This window comes from Oreochromis aureus, linkage group 8, assembly GCF_013358895.1.
Source record: "Oreochromis aureus strain Israel breed Guangdong linkage group 8, ZZ_aureus, whole genome shotgun sequence".
Taxonomy (NCBI): Eukaryota; Metazoa; Chordata; class Actinopteri; order Cichliformes; family Cichlidae; genus Oreochromis; species Oreochromis aureus.
In genome coordinates this window covers 292,831-303,862 of record NC_052949.1, presented here as the reverse complement: position 1 = coordinate 303,862, position 11,032 = coordinate 292,831, and the positions used below count along the sequence as shown (strand labels likewise).

The window sequence follows — 11,032 nt, the reverse complement described above, 5'->3', positions numbered from 1 at the left end:
TTTGAATATCATGTTTTTCCTCTTTTTATTAACACTGTGCTTTTTTTTTCATTTTCTAATTTCAGATCAGTAAAGTACAATCCAACCATAAACAAGTAATATACTCTTGTCTTCAAATTGTTAGTTTCTAACCATTTTAAAAACTAACAACTTAAGACAAAATAAGCAAAAAACACAATGCAGTTCAATACTAATTGTTTGGTTGGTTGGTTGGTTGTTTTTCTTTTAGACCAAATCCCTTATACAGTTACAGACCCTGATGATGGCAACCTCCAAAAAAAAAAAAAGTTTCCTCAGGCCCCACGTGTGACAGTACCAGGTAATAATGTAATGTTTACTGTGTGTGTGTGTGTGTGTGTGTGTGTGTGTGTGTGTGTGTGTGAGTGTGAGAACAGGAACCTTTGTAGACGAGTTGTATTTAATCTTTAATTTTTAAAACATTTTTCTAAACAGCCTCGACTGCTCTGCAGTCTGCCCCCAACATGATGCCCCAGCCGCCTCCTTTCGCCAACCTCCCCAGCAAATAGTCTGTGTTCAGTGCCTTCTCTAACGACGGTATGCTTTGAAACAATGAGCTGCATCACAATTTCATTGTAATCTTAACTTCAAACACTAATTTATGCTGTTGAATGTCATCATATTTTGCTTGTTTAGATTTCTGAGGCAAGTTCTAAAATGTTGTATTATGACATTTTACATAGGATTTCATTTATGTTAAAAGGCTAAATTGTAAACAGTTTTAACAGATTGAACTACTTAAACCTGAATGCAAAATGTGAAGCCATCACTTATTGATGTCGTTATTTTTCTCATCACAATGCTTTTCCAATTTATCACAAGCCAGTATTCTTTGTGTTATTATTCTTTCCAACACATGCAGCCTTCTAAAAACTTATAATCATGGTGACAGAGCTGACCAGAGAAGTTGGGGACCTCCGTGAGGTGTTCAGAGCTTTTCGTTAATCCTGCAGCACTGAACCTGTTGATGCTGGGGTATTGCCTCTGGATTAGCCATTTAACAACATAGATGAGATGAACACCTCTGCAATGACTGGAGGCAAATGAAGCAATGGTCAGTTCTTAAAGGTTATGTGACTTTTCTAACCCAGAAATTTAAAAATTGTCAAATTCGGTTAAACTGCTTAAAAATGGCCTTCTCCTGTATGTTCTGCTTGAATATAACACAGCAGGCTGTCATTGGAAGATCCAACAAACAGGAATAGAAATGCATTTCACTGCAAATAGTTTGGTTTATTCATTTTATCTCTGCAAAAATAGGCATTGAGCTTTTCAGCTAATGGCTCTTTGAGAATCAAAGTGAGGCAGCAGTTTGCTGATTTCTGCCTTGTGACTTTCATATTAATCAGCCTAGTAGTTTAGATGCTTTCTCCCTGCTGAAGATAATTGACAAGAGGTTATTCATGTTTAAGCTCTAATCTGGCCTTTTTTTTTTTTCATCTTTTTGTGTTTGTTTGTGTCCTAGATGGCCTGACTCCGCAGGTGGGGGTAAACGCTGTTTCTGAGTTTGCCTTCACCCAAGCAGAGCAGAAATGTCTCTGCTACGCTCCAGATCACATGGGTGGCGCAGAATGGTCGATATCCAGCCCGATCCTAGAGTAAACTTTAAAAAAAAAAAAAAAAACGTGACTTGTAACCAATACATGTAACACAACTTTTTTTTTTCAGTAATAAATTACTTTGTTATTGATACAGAGATGTCAGTCTTTTTTTTGTTTGTTTGTTTACATGATGCCAGATGCTTCTTATTATAGCGGTATTATTATGGACATGACAAATTGTAAGATAATGTCCAGCATATAATGGGTTTCCTGTTTGTGGATCATACACAATTGTCTTTTTTGCAGGTTTAAGTATTGCTAGCAATTTGCAGTGGTTTAGTATTGATAGAATTGCCTATTAAGTACTGTTTTTTAAGTACTGATTTTTAATCATGATTTTATTGTTTCAATAGTAACCAAGGGTGCAAAGTGATGGAAAATCAACATCAGAGTTCAGTGATTCAATATCAGACTCTAACATTGTTTCAACATTAACAGTGTTTGAAAAGATGACTTTAAAACAGTGTCAGCGTTCAAGATTGATTCAATATCAAATTCTGACGTTTCAACATTAACAGAGGGTGCAAAAGTGACGTTACATCAATATCAGATTTCAACGTTGATTCAATAGAATTGCCTGATATTGATTTAACATTGTTTCAATGGATATTTTCTATCTGGGATTGTTCCCTCATCCACCTGCTGGCCTCTATGGAAGCTCCGCCATAGCCACCACCAAACAATTGAGTTATTTTTACACATCTGCCAGCATCTGGGCAATCCACCACTTTTCATTGTTTATACCGTTACCAAAAAACAAAACAAAAACCCAACAACAACAAAAAACAATTGGCCCATAAAAACGAAAAATCACCATCGGCCAGTCCAGCTATGGTTAGCTATGGTTAGAGCCCACTCCTATCATATTTTTCAGTAATTAATACTTCAATAGTAAATATGAACAACTTATCTTAATGAACCAGCTGTCGTCTTTATTCATTTTCTTTCACTTCCTGTTCTGATCTTTATTCTGCAAACCTGTGTCCAGTTTGCTCATCACCTGTGTGTCTCAAATCACAGTTTTCACGTTTTTCCTGTTTCATGATCATTTTTATCATGGAGACAAAAGCCAGCCTTTCATCAGCCATGTGGAGATGAGGAGCAGCAAGAAGAAACAGTGAGGTGTCATGGAGGTGAGTGACCAGCAGAGGGAGACATAACTCAGAGGGCTCAGCTTCCAGAGTGAGGGATGCTGGGAGGAGGAAGAGGAGGAGGTGACGCCAGCAGAGGCTGCAGAGATGCTAACAGCTCAGACACACAAACACACTCTGACAGGAGCTAACTGCTAACACACACACAGGTAGAGAGACAGACAGACACACACACACAGGCAGAGAAACAGACAGACACACACACACAGGCAGAGAGACAGACAGACACACACACACAGGCAGGCAGGTGGAGGCAGGCTGAAGCTAGCAGCACACACACTTTGACACACACTGAACTAGCTGCTGTTAGCATGCTGTGGAGAGAAGGCTAATCTACTGACACACACACACACACACACACACACACACACACACACACACACACACACAAAGCAATGCAGTGTCCAGGGCTTTCATTTGGATGGTGAGTGATTTATCAGTTAGACCCTCAGGTGTGTGTGTGTGTGTGTGTGTGTGTGTGTGTGTGTGTGTGTGTGTGTGAATATGTTGATGACAACTGCTATGTGTTGCTGCTGTTGCCATGGAAACAGTCATGTATTTGTTCTTTAAGAGAAGTCACCTGTCAGACATCGAACATGTGATCAGTGCCAGGTGAGTAAGAAGGCATCTAGCTGTGCAGCCACAGTTGCAGAGTACTACTACTACCTCTGTGTACTGCTTTGTACAGCAGTATGCAGCTGCGCTACCACACTGGAATATAGTTCTCCTTTGCCGGTGAAGATCTGTAACCTGCTCATGCTATAAGTTTAACTTCGAGGGAAAAAAGCTTCTTGGACCTTATTTTGGAATGATGTCAGACACTTACAGAGGTTTTCATCAGATTTATCAACCATGATTCTGGTTCTGGTTTCCTGCGCTGGATGAGGTTTTTGTGTTTTGGTTTTGTGAGTAAAATTGATTGTTTGATTGATTGCTCTCCACTCTTAGTATAACTAAAGCCCATGGCCACCAAACATTAGAATGCCTCAGAAAAGAAACCCTCTCAGTGTGGATGTGAAGCTGAGGATCAGGACGTTTTCACAGGTGTGTAATCCAAACCATGCCGCAGCAGATTAATGACTGTCTTCATGTTGTGGATGGATATTCTCAGACATTCTCTTGGCAGACGTGTGGTCCATTTTTGGGTATATTCTTCAGTAGTTTGGGTTGGGATCATCACTGATGGTAACTAGGAGTTAATGCAGTGTTTCAAAATAACTACCCAAATAGCTGCCTGGAGAGATTTCAGCATGGTCGCCAGTAGTGTGGTAGTGTGACTTGATCTACTTATACTTACTGTATGTTTTTGGTTGTGTGTGTGAGCACAGGTGCAGATGTACTCAAACCTCAGATTGACAAACATTTGAGTGGGGGGTGGAGCCTGCAGGTGGTGATGTCAAAGCGAGGAGCAGGAGGGCGGGGTAAGGGGGAGCGACTGGACACCATGGCAACTCTTCAAGCAGCCAATGAGGAGCTCAGAGCAAAACTGACAGAGATCCAGATCGAACTACAACAGGAAAAGAACAAGGTAAGGACTACAAAACCCAGAGTATCCCAAAAAGTTGATCCTGTTCATTTGGACGTTTTCAGTGGGAGAAAATGTTTTATCATCATCCAAGTGACTTCTTCAGTCTCAGCTGACTGCAGGTTTCCCCAACCTTATAGACAGTTCATTGCACAATAACTGAAAGTAGCCAACTGAATGAACAATGGGCTGTGAGGTCAGTTTATGATCATTAATATGCAAAGTGACATGACCACTGATCAGTGTCCATGAGTCCCATTCACAGGTAGTTGGGGAATGGCTGCAATCACAGCATTATAAGATGGTGATGGACCCTTAGGCCCCCTCCTCAGTTCACAGATGGTCTTTCCCTTTTCACATAAATGGCCTCCTTGACTCCGCCCTCAAACCAGCATTCCTCCCTGTCCAGGATGTGTACATCCTCATCATTGAAAGAGTGTCCACTGGCCTGTAGGTATAAATAGACTGCAGAGTCCTGGCCTGACGAGGTGGCTCTTCTGTGTTGTGCCATCCGCTTAGCCAGAGGTTGTTTGGTTTTCCCGATGTAGAAATCCTGGCAATCCTCCTGGCACTTAACAGCGTACACTATGTTACTCTGTGGGGGGGAACTAGCCTCACAGCCCATTGTTTATTCAGTTGTGCTAGTTTCAGTCATTATACAAACGTCCTGTTTATAAGGTTGAAACCTGCAGTCAGCTGAGACTGAAGAAGTAACCTGATGATGATGAAACGTTTCTCCCACTGAAAACATCCAGATGAACAGAATCAAACTTTGGGATTTTCTTACCTGGATGATTGAGTATGCATCAAGAAAAAACCCAGATTACCACAAAGATTACTACAAAAATTTCACAGTACTGAGAGTAATGTAATGATAATACTGAGTACTGTAGGTGAGCCGACTGGAGAGGGAGAAAAGTCAGGAGCTGAAGGCAGAGCATCACCGGGCCGCAGTTGCTGTGACTGAGCTGAGGACCAAACTCCATGAGGAGAAGCAGAAGGAGCTTGCACTCACCCGGGAGACGTTACTACGGCAACATGAGATGGAGCTCATGAGGGTCATAAAGATCAAAGATGGTGAAATCCAACGTCTTAATGGACTGGTGCTCACCTTAAGGGATGGATCCACAGACAAGGTGAGCCACCTAAAGCACACCTGTCTGGCTCTTGTCCGTCACCATCCATCTGTCCATATTGTGTTCACAGCATTAAGCCCCTCCTCCACTGTACACACATATAATATGAACTTGGCCACGGTGATGTTTGTCTCTTGAGACAAATATATTTGGATGAGGGTGGAGTGCTAAGTTATCAGCTAATGCTAGCTAGCTTGGTTAACGAGTTGCACCTATAGTGTATGGGTGCATCACACTGTACAAATGACATAAGAGGTTGGCAAAGAGTGGAATTTAACTCAAGCACGGGACACAGGCAGGCCATGAAGCAGGCCAGCAGATCAGCTGTTCTCAGCTTCTGCACATCCCAGTAATAAATATCATTTACTGCTGCTGCCTCTGCAATTTCACTGCAGAAACAATGTAGTCTGTTATGTTTAATTTCTAATCCTCCTCATTTTAGGCTTAGTAGCTGTTGGAAAATAAAGCTTTATCTGTTTACTTCGGGTGATCCAAGGCTCTGAGTTAAGTCTGGGTCAATTTCAACCCTGAATTAGCTGATTAATTAATTAAATAATTAATTGTGATAATTTGGTTAGTAGCTGGTACTTCCTTTTAGCTTTTGGTCAACGCTGGTAGCTTTTGGTTTGGCTGGTAGGGCAGCTTTTGGGAGGGGTGGGTGGTCTTGTTGCTGGTCTTCCTGCCTCAGGCTCCAAGTTCCAAAAACTGCCAAACATACAACCCCTCAAAATGTATTCCCGGTTAGATACCATATTTCTAAGATTTTCAGGGCCGAGTACAATAACCTCAGTTTGATCTGAATTAAGAAGCAGAAAGTTAGCGGCCATCCAGGTCTTTATGTCTTTAAGACATTCCTGCAGTTACCTGGCTTCATGGACAGATGTCCATCTGCATGGGTGTCATCTGCATAGCAGTGAAAATGTATGCTATGTCTTCTAATGATGCTGCCTAAGGGAAGCATGTATAATGTAAACAGAATTGGTCCTAGCACTGAACCCTGTGGAACTCCATAATTAACCTCAGTGTGTGAAGACGACCCCTGCAGCACAGTAGCTTTAATACCTGCAACTGGGCTGTATTCATTCTTTAACGCCAGAGGACACCATTGACTCTTCGTTCTCATGCTATTCAGGTGAGGAGCGCCCTGCTGGGGGAAGTGGAGGAGGCGAGAAGGAGCTGGGAGGCGGAGCGTTGTCGCTTCCAACACGAGATTCTTGAGCTGAGGGGAGCAAAGAGGAATGCTGAGGAGGCGCTGACATCGGCTCAGCAGGCCTGCCAGGCCAGAGCAGCCGAGCTGCGATCAGCTCATCATCAACACCAAGAGGAGCTTAACAGGACCAAGAGAGACTGTGAGAGAGAGATTCGCCGCCTGGTAGGAGCCTGTGACGCACACATGACTGTTTACACATTCATGATAGTTACACATAACCAGGCGCTGTATGTTGAGATGGACGAGCGGGTCATCTGCTAATCAGAAGGTTGGTGGTTTGGATACTGAAGCGTCTGACATATCACAAACATTGACAGCTTTACTATTAGCAGTACAAAGAAAGGTAAACCTAGACTCTGGGAAAATATAAAGAGGTTAAACACAGAGGACAGAATGAAAGAAACACAGCTGCTGCACACAGCACATAGCATTTGTGTGAGAGTAAAGTGCTGTATGAGCATGTCTTTACTTTAGACTTGGGTCCTCCTGCGCTGTTCAGCGCATTGGGTGCCAAGTCTTCGCCAGCATAATCGGTCAGCTGCAGCTGCTTCGGCCTCATCCCATGCAACATCTAAGGTGGGTAGATGATCGATGAAAGTCCTCCGCCATGTTGCTCGGGGGCGGCCTGGTTTGCATCTTCCGTGGAGATAACGACCCTGGGCAGTCAGTGCGGGAGTTGGCGTAAAATGTGACTTCCAAAGCATATGAGCACGTGTGTGCTCTAAACACTTTGTTCAGTATAATTGGAGAATGTCTACTAAAATAATAAAGTTCAGCTCATTTGAAGACAGGAGACTAAAAATGGCGACTGTAAGTAAACAGATTTATCAGCATCACAGCTCTGTCTTTAACACACAGTAGAATTTGATGGATTATAATTGAGTGTTTCACTATATTAATGTTTATAGACAATTTTAGTTGTTTATTCTTCCACTGCAGGTTTGGTGGAGTTGTGTAATGTTCTGATGAAAAAATAAAAACAAAATTTAAATGTAGAATTTGACTTTCTGCAGATTTATGCTCATAAAAAAATCAAAAATGCATTCTGGCAAAAATGAAGCCCCGGTTAAGATGAAATTCCCAACTGCTGTGACTCTGGAAACCTGGGAATCATCAATCCAGCAGCATTTTTTTTTAATAGAAAATGAGCGTGAAGGGTCGTTTTCTGTTTGGATGCAGAGTTTAAACCTGACCAAAGCATTGAGCAAGCACCTGTCGTTGCTCAGTCACTTAAAAATATTAAACCATAGACATCGTGCAACTTGTCTCTGAATAAGATGAAAAACGTGAAACTGGCAGATGAATGAGCCACTAAAACTGGAGTGTTCCTCTGGTGGACTCTGATGAATAAATGCATTATTATGAAAGTGAATACATGACTAACACGGAGTGGTACGGCAGAGCTCAGCAGCAGAACAACACAAACACAGACTGGTGCAGTACAAACAGAGGCTGAACACCGGCTCACTGAAACTCCACTGGGGACAACGATGAATTCAACCTGAGGGTGTTTGACCTGAGCATGCTTTAATCTTAAGGCAACACAAACTCATACTAAACTCAACAATTTGGACATTTGAACCTGAAGTCATCCAACTGCAATCAAACCAGAAATATTTAACATGTGCCTCGTTCAGTGTTTCATTAGTGCTGACTGACATGACCTTTGAACTTGACTGTAGAAGCCTTTGGGAGTCAGAAAATCCTTTAGATGGAGAAAGATGGAAGTGCTGAGCGTGTTATAATCAGCTTAGGGGACACCGATGACCTAAGAGATTAACCTAAGATGCTGGCCCAACTTATTTCTCTCAAAGTTAACAACTCTGTGATTTTATCACGTACACATTACTAACCAGAAACCAGTATCATGTACAAGGTTCCATGATACTGATACTGGAACGAAAACTTTTCAAGATTTCATTTTGACCAATGTCCTCGGAACCCGAACCCTCCCTCAGATACTTCATTTAAGGTAGAACGGACAAATTCACACCCCACTCCAAGACTTTATGTGGGTGGTTACCAGGTTGCACTAATCTCACCTTTTAGGTTAGTGATTGTGTAAGTAAAACGTACTACTCACTTACATATGATGGAGTTGGAAACATATGATTAAGCAAGCGGTGTGCAGCTGGAGTTTGAAGTTCACAGTAAAATCACAGATGCAAACTGGATCCAGCACCAAAGCAGCTGCACTAACATCCTGCAAAAGTTACCTGAGACATCAGCCAAAATAATTTATCATGGGCAGAGTCACAAAACTTTATGACTCTAGCTTGTTTATGAGCGTGTGCACCTCCAGATTTCTCTGGACAAACCTGAAGCTCAGGATACTCAGTGTACTATACACAAGTTATTCAGGTACAAGAATCACCTGCTTCATTTTACATTAGAAAGACTAGAAAGTCTTTTCTGGACCTGACTCTCACCGGTGTGTTTGAAATAACCCAAGCCTCAGTTCTCACCACTCACCTGTCTCTGATAAAACAAAGACAAAGCTGACTAACCTTGCGTCCTCTAATCTGTCTCGCTGTCTGTCTCTCACCTGTCCGTCTCACCTGTCTGCGTCTCGCCTGACTGAAGAGAGAGAAAACTGAAGGACGTAGCTGACTAACCCCGTTTCCTCTAACCTGTCTTAATGTCTGTCTCTCACCTGTCTGTGCGCAGATGGATGAGATAAAGCTGAAGGACAGAGCTGTCAGTGTTTTGGACAAAGCCCTCGGTCTGCAGGCTGGACACGCCCACCGCCTCCAGCTGCAGACTCAGGCTGCTGAACAGCAAATTGCAGCCCTGAGAGATGCACAGAGGGCGGGGCTAAACCACCCCACTCTTAACCCCAACCCCAACAACGCTCCTCACATTGTAAGCTCCGCCTCTTCCTGCTTGTTTAAACTGCATGTGAAAAAGCCATCTCATTTGCTTCATGTCGCAGAAGCCCCAGAGCATTACAGTGGGAGTTCCTGTTTGTGTTGTGATACTGATTCATGACTTATGTACTGTGTCACCCTCAGCTGTGTGCCATGCACAAGCCTGCACCAGTGCAGTCAGAAAGAAAAGCAGATTCAGCAACTCTCTGCTGACTGTAGCAGGGATTATCTCTGCAGACATGTATCACTGGGACTGAGCCTGTCGTCACGGCTGCGATTTATGATTGTGACTTTAGTGATACAAGCCTGCTGTATTCACCAAATACAATATTCACAGCACCACAGACCAAACCGCAGCAGTCAAAGAGAGAATAATACCTATGGAGCAGCTGGATGCTGCTAGAGATCAGCTGTTTACAGAGAGTTAAACTGGCACAGCATCTCTCTATTGTGGTGTCTGCAGTGTTTCCCTTCACTGTTCACATAGACCAGAAGGAAGGCAACACTTTAGCTAAAATAATCCAGCAAACATTCCCCAATGTCAGCTCTCGGGGGCTCTGTGTATTTTTTTACATCCCACGTCAGGCTCCTTCTTCATCATCTATCAATACTCAACATTCACTGAGCCATCCAAAAACCTGTACACAAATAAGATTATGTGTTCAGGTAACTAATACTGTGGAGGACAAACAGCATCAGGGACCACAGCAAGTACCAATACCAAGACAGTGCTCTGGTCTTGTGTTGAGAGAGATTTTTAAAAACTGAAGCCTAATCTTAAAAGTAGAATGAGTGTGTACAGAAGAGGGGCCTGAAAACTGAAGGCTCTGCCTCCCATTCTACTTTTAAATACTCTAGGAACAACAAGTAGGCCTGCAGTGTGAGAGCGAAGTGCTCTAATAGGGTGATATGGTACTACAAGGTCATTAAGATAAGATGGGGCCTGATTATTTAAGACCTTGTATGTGAGGAGCAGGATTTTGAATTCTGGATTTAACAGGAAGCCAATGAAGGGAAGCCAAAACAGGAGAAATCTGCTCTGTCTTTCTAGTCCCTGTCAGTACCCTTGCTGCAGCATTTTGGATCAGCTGAAGGCTTTTCAGCGAGTTTTTAGGACATCCTGATAATAATGAATTACAGTAGTCCAGCCTGGAAGTAATAAATGCATGAACTAGTTTTTCAGCATCACTCTGAGACAGGATATTTCTAACTTTAGAGATGTTGCACAAATGGAAGAAAGCAGTCTTACATATTTGTTTAATATGTGCATTGAAGGACATGTCCTGGTCAAAAATGACTCCAAGGTTCCTCACAGTGTTACTGGAGGCCAAGGTAATGCCATCCAGAGTAAGAATCTGGTTAGATACCATATTTCTAAGATTTTCAGGGCCGAGTACAATAACCTCAGTCTGATCTGAATTAAGAAGCAGAAAGTTAGCGGTCTTTATGTCTTTAAGACATTCCCTCATGGGTAGATAAAGTTGGGTATTATCCTCATAGCAGTAAAAATGAATGGCACGCCTT

General features: G+C 42.5%; 1 protein-coding gene across 1 annotated transcript in view; it reads left to right on the top strand.

Annotated features, from left to right (window-relative positions):
* The first annotated feature begins 3,334 nt into the window (after window positions 1-3,334).
* The window catches only part of jakmip3 (Janus kinase and microtubule interacting protein 3), a 79,290-nt gene continuing 71,592 nt past the window's right edge, over window positions 3,335-11,032 (top strand). Inside the window, exons 1-6 of the mRNA XM_039616509.1 lie at window positions 3,335-3,600; window positions 3,719-3,814; window positions 4,099-4,298; window positions 5,189-5,431; window positions 6,564-6,803; window positions 9,309-9,503. Coding sequence (XP_039472443.1) covers window positions 4,164-4,298; window positions 5,189-5,431; window positions 6,564-6,803; window positions 9,309-9,503 — 813 coding nt within the window. The 5' untranslated portion in view covers window positions 3,335-3,600; window positions 3,719-3,814; window positions 4,099-4,163. The remainder of the gene's footprint in view (window positions 3,601-3,718; window positions 3,815-4,098; window positions 4,299-5,188; window positions 5,432-6,563; window positions 6,804-9,308; window positions 9,504-11,032) is intronic.